Raw genomic sequence first — 15,827 nt, 5'->3', positions numbered from 1 at the left:
GGTGTCAGTCATTATCATTCCATGTAGCCCCTCCACCTTTATAAAATCTGCTGGGAGAATAACGCCTTAGAGCAGCTGCCAGTACAGCAGAAATGCTTGGTACATACTGTTTCTGGAAGGCTTGCATAGTTAATGTCTGTCAATTATCTATCTGCAAGCTTTCAAATGCATTTCATTCCCTGCAGGCGAATTCTGAAAGCTATTCTGAGTGCCTACAACACCCAGAAAAATCAACGTCTTGCAAAATCAACAAGGATTTGAGAATACTCAACGTCTTGCAAGATCAGGGAAAGAATATTGTTTGACTTCGGCTTACTCAACAATGTGTAAAATAAATAATCTGTTTTCCAATCAAAATGGAAATAACATTGGGTTTCAGTGTTAGGCATCAGTGCTTAACACCCTGCCTGTGGGCCAGATCCAGCCCATAGAGCTCTCCATGGGTCTGAAAATGTGGTGGTAGGTGGCTGGTGTTAATTGCCATTGCCCTGCTACCATATTTCAGACTTGTGGGGAGCCTTGCAGACCAGATTAGTGTGACCCTGCACACTAAAACAGATGCACAATGGCCTGGGTGGCATGAGGCCCAGCAGGGCTCAGGTACCCACCCCATAAATCCAGCCACTAATTCTGTCCATGAGGCTAGATGCATAAAGCAATAATATTAGATCAGCTAATGCAGTTCACTGGCAGTTTGTTAATGGTTTTTATTTCAATTTGTGGGGCTTGCTAGTATTTATTATTATTTATATCTTTAAGTTTGGAAGGGTTCTCTTGATTGAAATTGCCATATAGTCCGAATTTTGCTGGGGAACCCTTGGGTATGAGCAGAGAATTTGAATGTCCATAGGCAAAATCAGAAGAGCTTGGAAATACTCCAAGACAAGTGGCTTTTGTTTTCTTTCTTTTAAAATGGCCAGGGATTTAATGGAAATAAATGTAAGAGTCTATTAATATTCAGATTGAATTACCAAATGATCTGAAGTTAGGATACTAAAAATGATTGTGCCTGTAACACCAAATCAACTGTACAGGTTTCCTTCGCTTTATGCTGTACATGCATTCCTGGAAAATGGTGCATAACTTGAATTTGCATAAAGTGAACTTACTTTACAATGTAACAAATAGGGACATGTTCCAAGACCTCAACTGTACTGACCCCCAGACCCATTTCTACAACTTTTACAAGACAACTTTGGTACTCACCAACAGGAAACATTACACACAAGCACAGGGCACTATCATAATGGGGATGGTAACTACAGAAACATGTGTTTCAGACATCAAGTGAGGAGCACAGATCTACAAAGGAGACTATATTTTGGTGCATGTTACTCCCACAATGCACCACACAAAGCAGCTGACTGTGGACTTCCACCACACCAATCACATAAGAGTGAATTTACCTTACATATAACAAATTTTTGGTATAAAAAGGGTCATCACATACAGAACCCTCAAAGTGAGGGAAATCTGTATTGTGTATCTAGCGTGTGTTCTTTCCTTGTTCTATGCAAAATGTTATATGTTCTTCTGGGGAGTTGTCAAAACAAAAATAAAAGCCAGTTTAAATATTTCAAAACAAAAATGAAAGCCAGTTAATTATCTGTTTTAGATTGAAAATCCTGATTCTAATTTTTGCAAACTCTTTCACACTTCTGGTTCAGCTCTTGTTAATATATTCAATAATATATATATTTTAATATGTTCTTTTGTAAAATATAGATATTTTGCAGTGTGGGTCATTTAAAGTTGTGGGAATACATTTCATTTTGGAAAATACATTATTTTCTATGCTTGATATTTCCATATGAACTTAACATTAACTCTGGGCTTTCACAGTGAATTATAAAGAGCTAGCATTGACCTAGGATGTGAACATATGGGGCACTTTTACACATGCTCTGGGGGTGAAGGGGCACTTTGATTAGAGCGGCTCTAATTAAAGCGCTGCCATGTCTCGTGTCAGCATCCCTGCACTTAAAAATGATGGCAGGGGTGCTTGAACTAAAGTTCATTTGATGAGCTTCAGGTTAAGCACCCCTGCTACCATTTTTAAGCACAGGGATGCTGATACACAGGATGCAGGATGCTGCTGGAAAGCAGAAATTGCCACACTCCAGTAGACTTGATTAATTGAGCCTGCTCTGACACACTAGAATCAAATTTACAATCTATTAATTATGGAAAAAATGGACCACTATCACTATAAACCCTGCAAATGGGATGTTCACAATTTTAATGGAAATCCCTTTTAGCATTCTTAAATTTAATATACAAGTCAGACATATTTTCATCAAAATGACCAAAACACCAGCAACCAGAACAAATTCCAAGGGACAGTCTATTAATTTCAATGTTAAAGTGCTTTTAAAACTAATTTAAACCTGAAGGCTAATTTGTATAGGAATAGCCTCCTCCCAGCTGTTAGCCCCTTATTGGTTCATGTTATACTGTTACTTAACGTCCTTGCTTCTAATAAGAACCAGAAGCTAATCAGTTTTAGGGCTGCTAAGAGGACAGCACTGTCCCCTCAAGTCATGGGACTCTAATACTACATGGCCATGTCTGCATATGCCTTCATGCACTGAAATTGGCACTATGGCACAGTAGTGCCGGCACACATGTTTTAGTTAACACTAATTCACAGTAGACTAATTCTACAGCCCATTAGCATGGCTTTTGCTAAATGACATGCTAATGTGCAGTAGAATTGGTCTTCTGCATTTCATGTAGATGCACCCTGCTGGGACTATAGAACCAAAGCTTTAGCTTAAGATGATGTCGTATAATTTCACACGATGCTATGAATAAGAGAGAAAAGGAGAGAGGAAATGTTAGGCAACTAAATTCAGGTGGCTGTTAAACATTAGATGCTTTAATTGATAGATCTTTGGCATCTCTGGAATTTCTTACCGTCTCATCCTGGCATAATTAGGGGTCATAAAGCTGAATGACCTGTATGGAGTTGTCACGGGTACGTATTATAGGGTTTGAATCCTTTCTTTCCTGTCGACTTACTCCCTTGTGATGTCAGAGTGAGACCCAAAAATGGAATTACCAGCCCATCCTGTCAGTTCTTCTTGTTTTGCCTGCCACATCTTGTTATTATTGGGAGACAGTCCATGCTGGTGCTTCGTGGGATCTTTCTCTGCTGATTTCTTCGTGGGGCTCTAGTCTTCCCTTTACCCCACCCTTACCACATCCCTGGCTTGAATGGGCATCGTTGTTAGGAGGCTCTCCCTTTATGGATGATCTCTTCTCATCTGTGCTTCTCGCTGGCAGAGAAGGAGAGTTGCTCCCATTCCAGTGCCTCTTCTTAAGCCTCCTGAGATCTTGGCCCCACATCCTCATGGTTATGCTCATCATGGCATGGCCTTAACAACGTTCATTAAACATTAACTGAAAAACAGAACATAAAGTTCTACCATCCAACCTTCACTGAGATGAACTCTGTGATAATGTATTCTTATCCCAAGGTGGGTTTTAGGGTCTTGCCCCTTAGGGAGAATCACTCCCCATTAGATGGTCTGCCTCCCCTCCCTTATCAGCCACTGGACTGCCTCCACGTCTCACCCTGTCCGTCTCCCAGCTCCCATCCCCACTCAGTCCTGAGAGGTACCTCTGAGTCCCAGTGTTGCCAATTTTGGTCTGGCCTTGAACTCTTCCACTGTTTTCCTCTGGGTTGCTCTGTCCCTTTTTGTGGTTCAATCTTCACCAAGGCACATAGCAGGCTCAGCTTCTGGAGCGAGCGATGTGCATCTTCACGGCCCCACCACCCTCTCTGGTGGGTCTGTTCACCAGCTGTAGCTCTCCCCAGCTGTGGGCTGGCCCCCTCCTCTCACCCCTTTCTCCTGGGGTGTGTCTCCAGCTCTGCCCTCCTTGTGAGCACCTCTGAGCCTCTGCTTTGTGGCTCCCTGCCTCCTCTCCAGGCTTCTTGCTGCTTCTCCCCCTCTCCTCCTCCCCTGCCCTTCCCGTTACTTGTTCCCTGACCCAGAGGCTCAGGCAGATGCAAAACTGCCATGCTGGAGCCTGTCATGCTGGTGTTGGTGCCTCTCCACCTGCCAGGGGAGGAGACAGAGGGGAAAACCCCAATTTGTTGTCTCTTCCCCTCTCACAGGAGTACAGCATACACTTTTGTATTTCAGTTTAGGTAACATCATAACTAAGAAACATAATTAAGAAAGATGACCTGCAAAATCAAATACGTGTTAGTAACCCTTTAAATTTATGCTTTTTTGTGATTTTAAAAAGGAGGTCTGAAAGCTGTGGGTTTGGTTTCACATTAGGAATTAAGTTGATCTCTGCCTTGGAAAAATTCCTTGATAAATGGAAAACTCAAACAGCAGTAGAATAAAGAAAGGATTTTCAGTCTGTCTGAAAACACAAATCAGAGTGTCAGTTGGATTAATCTGGCATAACCACGGAGAAATTTACTAAGCAACACTGTTGTAAATCACACTGCTGGCTATGGATTTGTCCCAATATTGTTTTTTTGTTTATGTTTATGTAACTTTAATAGCTAACTAATCTTATGGCTAAATGTTACATTTGCTAAGTACTGAGGCAGTCTAGCCTTTACTTCTAATTCAAAGATCTTAAGTGAAACATTGAAACCTTTAAAAAAAAAATCCAGAAAACCTAGGGAAGCTGAACTTGATATTAAAGATATTACTGTATTTACTCAAATCCAAGCCCCTTTTTTGGATTTGAGTATGAATGACATGGTGAGGGGCAGGTAGCTGCCCCAGCCCAGAGTCAGTCAGAGCTATAGCAGCTGATATATATATCAGATATATATATATATATCTCAGCCAATTCCTGCCAAGAATGATGGGGTGGGGGTTGGGAGAGGGCAGGAGGGATAGTTCCCCTGCCCCACCCATCTGGGCATGCTCCTGCCTTCCCTCCTGCTGCTTGGGGTCCAGGCCCATTCCCACCTTCCCCACTACAGCGGCGGGGGGAGGAGAGGAGCAGACCTGAGATCTCCTCCCCCTCTCCCTGCTGCTGCCGTGTTGCACCAGGTCTGCTCCCCAGTACAGTGGTGGTTATGGGGGAAGGGGAGGAGTGGGCCCAGGCCCAAGGCTGGGGTGAAGCTGGGCTGCTGCAGCGGGGGGAGCAGTGGGCCTGGACCAACCCGGCGGTGGGAGGAACAGCAGGAGCAGGCTTGGAGCTAACGTGGGGTGGGGGAGAAGTGGGACCAGGCCCAAGTGGGGGAGAAAGCCCACTCCTCCCCTCCCCTAGCTGCTGCTGCTGCTGCATTGGGCTGGGCCTGCTGCTCCCCTCTACCACTGTGATGGGTCGGCTTCTCCCCTGGCTCGGTCTTGGTCCTCAGATCCCACTCTGCCTTGCCCCCTGCTATTGCTGGGTCAGCCTGGGCCTGCTGCTCCCCATGGAAGCTAGGCTTCTCCCCACCCTTGGGCCTGGTCCTCCCCTGAATTGGTCCTGAGCCCACTGCTCCCCTCCCCCCACCGCCGCCACCATGGTGCACCCACTGTTACCCACACTGCCACCACATCAGGCCTTGCAGTTGGCAATGACAGAAGGGGGGAGGGGCAGGCCGAGGTCAGAGCCAGTGGCCTCGCCCCCCCCCCCCAGCATCCTGACCCCGGTCCCCCCCCATGCTGCCACTGCCATCACCTGCAAGGAGTAAAGGAGGGGGTGAGGCCAGCTCTGGTGGCCTGCCCCACCCTCTGCTCCATTGTCCTGACTTGTTCCATCTACTCCATTGCCCCTGGCTCTAGGGAGCAGGGTTGGGGGAGGGGAAGCCAGCCGCACTGGCCTCGCACCCTCTCATCCCCTGTGTCCCTGCCATCAGGGCGGCTCTCCACCGCCACCAGCTCCTATTGGAACACTTGTTCACACTCTGATTGGCTGTTTGTCAGCCAGTCAGAGTGTGAATAAATCATTACAGACAGACAGACAGACAGACTTTTATAATATTAGAATATAAGTAGTGTTTCATTTTAATCACAGAAAAATGTGGATTTTGGGTTACTTTTGTAAATCTGACAATTGGCCATTTTTTATCAGCAAAAACCAGGATAACTGTTCATTATACATCACAAAAGTAAAACCAGATAACCCTATTTAAAAAAAAGTCCTTTTTTGGTAGAAAAATATAATAGCTTCTTTTCAACTGGATATAAGAAAGGAGCTAGTGGCACAGTCACCCTCTGTGTGTGGTATGCAGCAGATCATGGAGGGAATTAGCAGAACAGCACCAGGAAAGGCAGAGAGCAGAACAGTAGATAGGGCAGGGAACAGGAAGCAGAACAGCATATTGGGCAAAGTAAGGGGATTGGAGTGGCATTCAAGAAGGGTGTAGGGTTAATTTGGGGCACACCTGCCTAAAAGGTTGCTCTCCCACTGAACTAGAGTATTAAATCTGGTCAAGGCCTCAATCCAGCTAAACATTCTTGCATGTTCTTAACTTTAGTTATCTGAATTATACACAGGAAGTCTTTTGGATGGTGCTTGCAGGACTGAGGCCTTAGTGATACAGAAAAATATATTACTAAATACAGAGAGTTTACGTAGACTGAAAATGTACTATTATATTTTTATAGTTAGGCATGAGGTCCAGGTGATCACATATAATTCCTTTTTTCTTCCATAGGATTATACTCAATATTACCAGTGACTTGCAGAAAGAAGCTAAGGATAAATATTACTCGATCACACACACAAATGTCAAACAAAAGTGCAGTTAGCCACATCTAAATATTGTGTATTCATGTTAGAAAATCTAATCAATATGCTAGTGTTTCCCCCCCAGGGAATGGTATGTTCAACTTAGTTAACAAATAGTTTATTCAGGCAACATGAAACAGAAGAGTGAGACACTGGCACAGGAACACTGCTAACCTTTTTGAATGCTAAGGGTCTAGGAAACATCTTGATCCTAGAGCTTGAAGTTACTTACAGTTTTTAAAAATTCATGCACCAGTAAGTGACAGAGTTTTTAATTATGTGAGAAGCAAAGATTCCTTGAAGTGATCTTTTATTGGAGCAACTATGTAGTTTGGATAGCGTTGGACAAGCTTTCAAACACAAGACATTTTATTATGCCCTTGTTTTAGAGTTTTCAACCTGAGAACCTTAGATCTTTACAATTTAAGTCTTGTCTCAACCTGAGTGGTAGTAAATACTGTTGTCCATATTATAGAGATACGGAAACTGCGATGTTAAGTTGACGTAGGAACTGGTCAAAAAGTATTTTGACAATTACTTTCTGGTGGAAACTGTCTTTTAGGCTGCTTACAGATATATAAAAAAACAAAACCTGGCACTTAAAACTCCACATGAGTGAGAGGGCAGCAGGACAGGCCTTACGAGGAGAGACTGAGGGACCTGAACCTGTTCAGCCTCAGCAAGAGGAGGCTGAGGGGGGATCTGGTGGCCGCCTACTAGCTCATCCAGAGGGATCAACAGCAAATATGTAGAGCCCTTTTCTCCCCAGCACCACCTGGGGTGATGAGGAACAATGGTAATAAGCTGATGGAAAATAGGTTTAGGTTAGAGATCAGAAGGCAATATTTTACAGTTAGGGTGGCCAAAATCTGGAACCAACTTCCCAGGGAAGTGGTCCTCGCCCTTACCTTGGGCAAATTCAAGAGAAGGTTGGATGATCACCTGTCTGGGGTCTTGTGAACCCAGCATTCATTCCTGCCTGTGGTGGAGGGTCAGGCTAAATGATCTGTTTACATCCCTCCTGACCCTAGCTACTATGAAACACATGCCCCCAATGCTGAGCCCAGCATATACCCAGAAGAGATATTGCATTAGTTGGATCCGGCTTGCCCAACATCTGTATAGATCGGGCACTTTAGTGGGGCTTTTTTGGGTAATTTTATCTAATAGCTGATTGAATCAGCTTTTAGATGAAAGTGCCAAAAATCCCTGCTGAACAACCCAATCTATATAGAGGCTTCAAAGCCAGGTTGAACTAAGGTGCTGCTGCTTCCGGTAAAGTACAGTTTTGGGGTGGGGTTTTGTTTTGTTTTTGTTTTGTTTTTAATGTCTGTAAACAGCCTTAGATGTTATATCAATTGAAAAGTCAAAATGTGTTTTGATAACTGTCAGTATTACTGATGACAGGTACTATCAAAATTTCTACCCAGCTCAAGTGGATAACCCAAAGGCCTTGTTACATCTTACACTGTGAGCCACAAAAAAGGTTGATCAGTGTTATGCTAGCTTGGAGTTTGGAGCAGTAACACCCTTAATCCAGAGACCTTCTCAGACTGTCCCCCACCTACATAGCTATGATGTAACACTAGAGGCTTGGTGAGCAAAGCAGGACAAGGAGCTGTATCTGTGAGTTGCCCCTAGGGGGCTGGTGAGCATGAGCCCAGACAGGCTTTGACCCCTGCTCTACGTGTAAGAAATCCTGGAATATGGGAGGACTTCAATTTGGGCAGCATCTGTGGGGTGTGGCCACTCCTTAATGGAACAGAAACTGGTTTGTGCAGATCAAAGATAATCCTGCCCTGGAGTGGCATAACTTTAAGCCGAATAACAAGTGCTTAAAACCACTTTAATGTGTTAATGTGTGGACAATACAGGGGTTAAGAGCTTCAGGACCTGGCCAAAATTTACAGTGTAACAAGGCCTCAAGAGGTCAGAGGAAATCTGTAAAACACCAAATAATTATTTCCTCCTCCTATTCCCTACCCATCGCACCAACATGCCCTCCATTTCAAACTGCTATTTTCTGACTATCTAATTACACAATAGAATCTTACCCTTATGTTTAACAAGGATCTCCTTCACTCCTTACCATTCCAGAATCAGTCCAGGAATTACAGTAAATCATGTTCTTATCACTCGTCTTCCTTTTTTTGATATCATGTTCATATGAGAGGAAGACACTTTATAAGAAAGTGAACATGCTTCCTTTTGCATCCTACTCAGTCTACAGAAGTGATTCTCAACCAGGGTGCTATGAAATCCCTTTTAAAGGGCCATGTGATATTAGCAAAAAGCTACACAAGTCACAAGGTAAACCCAGAGATTTCACATAGGAATCCACAGTGTAAAAAATATTCTGACCTGCTATGGTCTTTCTGAGTTCTTTGCAACAGAGTCTTACTCTATTCTTCTTCTATAGTCAAAATGCTAGTGAAAGCTAAGAGTCAGCACTTTCTGAGGGATGTCTTGAATCTAAAAAGGTTGAGAACCCGCTGCTTTCTAGGACTGTGCTTCAATTCCTGCTTTCACTCCTCTTTTCCAAAATCAAAATATAAATGTTTAAAGGACCAATCTTCTTGAGCACTTCTTCCCTTCTGCACCTCCCAGTGTGGCCTATTCCTTCTTCATAGTAGTTTCAAGTTCTCTTTGAATCACAAGACTATTAAGCTGAAGCTCTTTGAATGTCAGGAGTAGCAAGAATTGCCCTGCCAGACATGAACCTAGAATAAGCAAGGAGAAATAGATTTGAGAGAGAGAGAGGTCTGAGATACAGCTGTCTCCTCCTTTACAGGCTAAGCAACAAACTGAAATCTGAAAGTTCTTGTGTGTTTGACTCCTAGATCTGAATGCTGTAATAGTCTGATGTAGTTCCTGATTCAGTCTTTGAATGCTCTTGCACATTAAGTTTGGTTATGTTTGTAAAAAAATGTTGATGAAAGACCATTTTGCAATTCAAAGTTCAGAAAGACTTACCACTTTTTTTCCAGAAATTAGTGTTGAGACCTTTTCAGTAAGTGGAGAAACTCAGGCCCTGATCCTATGTTGTGATCTATGTAGACAGAAGGCAATATCTTCTGTAATGAGGCATCAAATTTTAATTAATTTCTTCAATAAAAGACAATTTTTACAGGTTAGAGAAAAATTACCTTTTTAAACTGAGATTAGCTTTGAAATCTTTCATAGAGTAAGAATACTTTCTATTAGTTTTTAAATAATTCCTCCTGAAAATGGATGTGTTCATTAAAACATTATTTCAAAATTATAGCTTTGTAATTATAGTTATTTGCCTATTGTGAATTAATATAATTTGCTTATCAAAGACACTCTCATGGACCCAGAGGGACAGACTTCCATCTTCAGCTCCCTCTATGCAAAAATGAAGTTTATTTCCTACCTATGGGGACTTTTTACCATCTTGTACCATCTTCACTTTTCCCAGAACCTGACAAAGGGACTTTAATCCCAAAAGCTTGCAGAAAAGGACAATTTTCTTGCCATTTTCCAGTTGGTCTAATAAAAAGTATCATTTTGGAACCAAGAGTTCTAGTTTTTTGTATCACTTGTGGGTGCATTTGAGGACTAATTCAGTGTCTAAGTGAGAAATGGAAGGAGGGTGAGGTAATGTGTGTGGCTCTGGGTGGTAAAATTCATTTGTAAAAAAGCTGCTCGGAGTATGCAGACTGGAGCTAGGTGCTTACCTGAAGGTGACCAGAGGCAGGCAGGATGCTCGATTTTTTTTCTTCTTATGTCATGCAGTTTTCATTTCAAAACAGCTAACTATGATATCTTCCATGTTTCAAGGATACTTGTTGTAGCTGTGTTGCTCTAGAGGAGTAGGCAGACAGAACTCATGGGGTAGAGGTGATATCTTTTATTAGACCAACTAGATAGTTGCAAAAAAAAATGTTTTTACTTGCAAGGTTTGGGGCCCAAACAATCTTCATCAGGCAAAGGATGATTCAAAGATTGTAACATTTCTTTCAGGTAGAAACAAACCTTTACATTGCCCAGGAGAACTAAAAGCTGGTATGGTTCTCCTGGGTAGGAAAGTTCATTTGTAAAGAGTCTGCTCTGCAAGTATGCAAATTAGGCTCAAGATATTTTACAATCTTTGAATTCTCCTTTGCCTGACATAGGGCGTTTAGGCCCGAAAGCTTGCAAATAATAATAATAATAATTATTATAATAATTATAATGATAATACATTTAAACTACCTAGTTGGTCTAATAAAAGATATCACTCGTACAGGCATGTTTTGTTTTCGTATCAAAGTAACTAAACACTAATCTTCCAGCTCAAGCCATTCCCAGTGAAGTCTATATCTGAGTATATGTGTATATATACTCTGAAGACATGCTGGGTCTAGCTCTGGATAACAGGATTATCAAGAGTGTGTGTGCTGCCCATTTTAAAAGTGCCTGGGTCCTCAATGCATTCATATGAATTTAGGCAGACAAGTTTCTTTGGGTGAATCTGATATCTTTTATCAGACCAACTTAAATAGTTGGAAAAAACAAATTATGCAAGCTTTGGGGTTTAAAAACCCTTCATCAGGCTAAGGAAGTTTCTGCAGTTGGTGTGCGTTCTTCCTGGATGGAATGAAAAGTAAAGAAGCCAGAGGCTGGGCTGATCTGCATTCAAAACAGACAGTCAGTGAAGATTTAAATTCATATGAAGATGAATTTACCTTTTTATGTGATTAGGTCTGTATACAATACATAGCCTGGGGTGAAGTTGTACCATGACATAGATGTAGTTAATTCTCAACAGTACCAGTCTATATTATCTGAACAGTTTGTACATGACATTCCTTTAAAAAAAAAACATTCTAATTTAACACTGGTAACCAATTCAAGAGTGGAGTAGCTGTGCAACAAAATAAGACTTGCTTATAAGATGAATGTGGTGTTAGTGAAGAGTTGCGTTTCTTGTCAATTTCTGTGCTCTGAGAGTTGTTGGAGATGAAGAAATCAGTGAATGAAAGATAGTTGGGCTGTTCATTCTTCCAAAGTATGATGAGGATAGTACTGCTGCTGAAAACTAGGTTGGCAATTATCTTACGTGATTCAACAGCAAACCTTTCACTCTGCAGTGTGAAGAAAGGACTCGTACAGAGAAACTACTAATTTGCAGGTGGATCTGAGATGAAGAATATCACTGGAGGCCACCTCCTTTCTGCACTTGAGACCCACAAATGTTTAAAATGCTTTTGGCTGATGAAGGTCTATCTATGCCAATTGCAGTGATTATCAGGGCAACATCCAGGTCACGTTTCTATGAAGGAAATTGCCTACCACCTTAGCATTTTGAGTTGTATTCTGATACTGCTAACTGGCACTAAGAAGTTAATAAAAATAGCTAAAGGCTTGTATGGTTTTAATACCTTAAAATTTCACTGTCTTCAGATTTGCAGTACAATTCTAACAGTAAACAGTAATTTCATGCCATTCATGTTCATAATCATGGAGATTTGAAATAAAAACATAAACAGTACAAGGCAGACTGGCTAGTTTATCCAAACTTTGAGACGCAAGGAAAGGGGTAAAACATGGTATTAAAATTTTGAGAGATGAAAACAAGGTTGTTATATAGATTATACATGGCTTTGTACATGTGGCATGCAAATACAATGCTTCTTAACATTGCACATTCAAAAATAAGAAGGCACAAGGAATATTACAAAACATTCTTTTGGATTCTTTCTAAACTGTTCTGATAGACTTTTTTCCTGCTGGAATATTTCATTCTGTCCAATTTTTCAGGTATGGCTTGTAGCGTAGAATTGTTTGTTTATAAACTGGTGACTATGTAGATACACATCCTTAAGAAGGAGAATTCTAGCTCTTCTAATCATGCAAAGATAATCAAAAGTGTTTTGCAATCAATTGTTGCCAAAATATTGTAACATGAAGGGGTTTTTAATGAGAATTGTTAAGGCTTCCCTCCAATCACTTAAAAGGAAGGCTGACAGCATTCAATTAATTAAATTCAGACTTTTGTGAATTATTTTTATTGCTCATCATTCATGCAATAACATTTTGATGTACATAGGCAATATCCCACTAGGCTTTGCTGACGTGTTTGATCACCACAGCTAGCTGAGAAACTGAATGACTGTGACAAGTCCACTTACTTTAATGGAACCATGTGCTAATTAATTAATACGAGCATGATAGTCTGTGGGCTAGCTTAGAAACATTGATAACTAGGCTGCATCACCTCATTACATGTGAAAAATTGATTATTCAGTTCAGCTGCCAAAGCCAAAAACTGAAGAGTTGGTTTAGACTGTACTGGGGTTGGAGTTTTGCTCCAGCCATGATGGTCCAGGAAAAGTCCAAGAGGCAGACTGCACCAGATCTATTGTTTCCTCACTAAAACAAGCAAAACATTTCATTCAATAACTATGTTCCATTTCACCCAAACCATTTATTTTCTTTTCAGGGACTTGTAAAAACAGCAAAGAAAACAAAGGGTCAGTTTAATAAAAGTGCTGGAGAAGGCATAGGTATCTGGCAGCTAACAGGGTTAGAGTACTTATCCAGAACATAAGAGAATTAGGTTCATTATATCCTCTACCTTGTGGAGATTGGAAACTACATATGTTACCTCACAGAAGCATGCCCTAACTACTCATGAGTATTCAGGGGCAGGGGTGCTGATCTGTAGCTGTTGTATTTTGTTTAATTAATCTAACCATTCACTGGAGCAGGGAGTGGAAATCTTGGATGACTGTTATAGTCAACAGGCCATAGTGATATTCTTATTGCCTTCCTCAATGATAATTTAAATATTGTATATAAGTGAAAATGCTCTAACAGGAAGGAGAAACTAAGGGAGATTCACCCAGAATATGCTGTAGCCATGTGGTTAGGGCCTTTGCCTGAGAAACAAGAGATATTAAATCCCCATTTGAAGGAAAAGGAAATTCAATCTAGATTTCCCAAATCTTGGATGATTGCGCCAGCTATTGAGTTAGGGAGTAAAATGAAGAAACCAATTTTGCTTCTGCAAAATTTCAGACTAGCCCTGAAATATTTTTCCAAGGAAGATTATTCAGCAGATTTGGGATAGATATATGAATTGTTTGGGGGGTGATTGAAATGTGCATTATTATTTGGTGAATTAACTTCTTGCTGCAAAAAACCCTGTGGAGTTCTAGTGCTCATATCCTTCGTATTCATTGCATTTCTAAGGTCCTTGAGATAAGGACTGTCTTCCTCTGTGTTTTAGAGGAATCCCATTTTTAGGGCATTTCAATGTTACCACAATATGAATCAAAGTGTTTATAGGACATGACATGGAAACAAGACTGCTGGACTGTAGTGTACCTCTACATGGCACAATGCAGTGTACTTCGGAGATACTCAAGTTAGCCCTGAACTCCTGTGATTGTAGTATAGACTGCAATTATTTGTTTTAATTTCCTGTAAAATTGTAAACTAAACAAATGCAAATTTTCAAAAGTGTAAGTGTGTGATTTAGGAGCCTAAAGCAGTCACTTAGAGCCACTTTTGAAAATGTTATACACATTATTGTCAGTGTTTTATTTATAAATATTAAGATTGTTATTAAAAAATTTAATACATATAAATGAAAACTTAGTGTGTGCATTTATTTTCTTTAATTGCTAGCACAAATCAGGTATTACATGTACTTATGGCAAGTTATACCTCTTATTGTCCATTGGCATGCATAAAGACCTGTTATGGATATGCTGTTGAGTCATACAGGCAGCTTAACTTCACATTTATATTGCTACGTATTTGCATGCCTGGTTGTAAATACTAGATGCAGTGAAAGATCTTAGTCTGCTAGATTTTTCGGAATAATTTACTATAAAAGACTCGTCACCTGTGGTTACCTCCAGCAAATCCCAGCCTAGAGTCCCTTATCTTGATTTAAGTGAGCTTTTCTTCATGCAGGCTTGGGGAAGTCACCTTCACTTGTTTTTGCTTGTGTTTACTGATCTGTAAATAATACTTAATACCTCATGGAGGGATCATGTGAAGCTTAACTATTTGAGTTAAGTTCAAAGCTAAAACTCATTTGATATCAATAGGAGATGCCCAAACATTCAAAGAATATGTCAGGATTCTCAAATGAAAAGCATTTTTAAGTTCAAAGTATTAGTATTAAAAATTGTGCAGCATAGAGGTTCCAGGAGAGTGTGTGTATTAGAGGGGAGGGGGAAAAGATGGGGGGAGAGGGAGATACTGTTCAATGTTGTTAAAGTGTAAAGTAATGCTGATCCCATGCCTGCTAAAGCTTATAGCAAAACTCTCAATAATTATACTTGATTTAGAATGTGAACAGGTAGCTCTGGTATGATTATGATGAAATAGTATTTGCTTTATTTTGTATTGTTAATAGTTCATTGAATTTACCTATTCAGGATTAGAACTATTTGTTTTGGCAAACGAATATTCTTAATATGAATTACCATTCATACATACACATTGGCCACGTACAAATATTCAAAAAACTGGGGGAGGAATCAATTTGTTACACGGCTTTCTCTAAGCGATTTGTTTTAGATTGGAAATGAACAGTACACACATTTAACCCTGCATGGGTTCAGGGGGAGGTTCATAAGTAGCCTGCACTGGCTGAGGTCTCCAGATGGGGTGCCCTCCTGCACGCCTTCCAGCAGGATCCCTGGGCTACTGGAGACTGTTGAGCATAGCCAAGTTCCCAGGCCACCCCTGATTAGTTCACTGTGGACCTTTCTTTGCGCCCCACCCACAGGCTTCAAGGGCCCCAGAGTGAGTGCCCTCCCTTGTTAACTGCATGTGCTTCTGTATCTTGGCCTGCTTGCACACAGCCATGGTGTCCCACTGCCTGTGCCCACGCATGTAGACCCAGGAGCTGCAGTGCTTCTAGATGTGAAAAGCATGCCCTGTCTTGCTGACTACCAGCGCAGTGGCCACGTGCAAGCCTGTCTCCAGAAGGACCCAACCCATTTGCTTTCCCCTTGGTCTCTGGAAGACCAGTAGCCATTACAGGTTATCTCTCTGGTCCCAGCCCTCTCAGGCTGTTGTGGCCAAAAACCCCCAGGAGGTTGGATGGAAGGGTGTGGTGGCCCAGCAAATCACCCTGCTTTGACTGCTCAAAGCACAGGGCCCAGCCTACT

General features: G+C 41.3%; 1 protein-coding gene across 2 annotated transcripts in view; it reads left to right on the top strand.

The window, feature by feature from the left end:
- LOC132247760 (gamma-aminobutyric acid receptor subunit gamma-3-like) overlaps window positions 1-15,827 on the top strand; it is a 175,677-nt gene that overhangs the window by 83,989 nt on the left and 75,861 nt on the right. The window contains exon 4 of one of the 2 annotated variants that reach the window (XM_059720965.1): window positions 11,787-14,228. The exons of the other annotated variant lie outside the window; for it this stretch is intronic. Within the exon in view, the coding sequence (XP_059576948.1) occupies window positions 11,787-11,837 (51 nt within the window). The 3' untranslated portion in view covers window positions 11,838-14,228. Of the gene's footprint in view, window positions 1-11,786; window positions 14,229-15,827 lie in introns of those variants that run through there. 2 annotated transcript variants of the gene reach the window in all.

The sequence above is a fragment of the Alligator mississippiensis genome, chromosome 1 (assembly GCF_030867095.1).
Source record: "Alligator mississippiensis isolate rAllMis1 chromosome 1, rAllMis1, whole genome shotgun sequence".
In the NCBI taxonomy this organism is placed as follows: Eukaryota; Metazoa; Chordata; order Crocodylia; family Alligatoridae; genus Alligator; species Alligator mississippiensis.
This window is presented reverse-complemented; position numbering and strand designations above follow the sequence as displayed.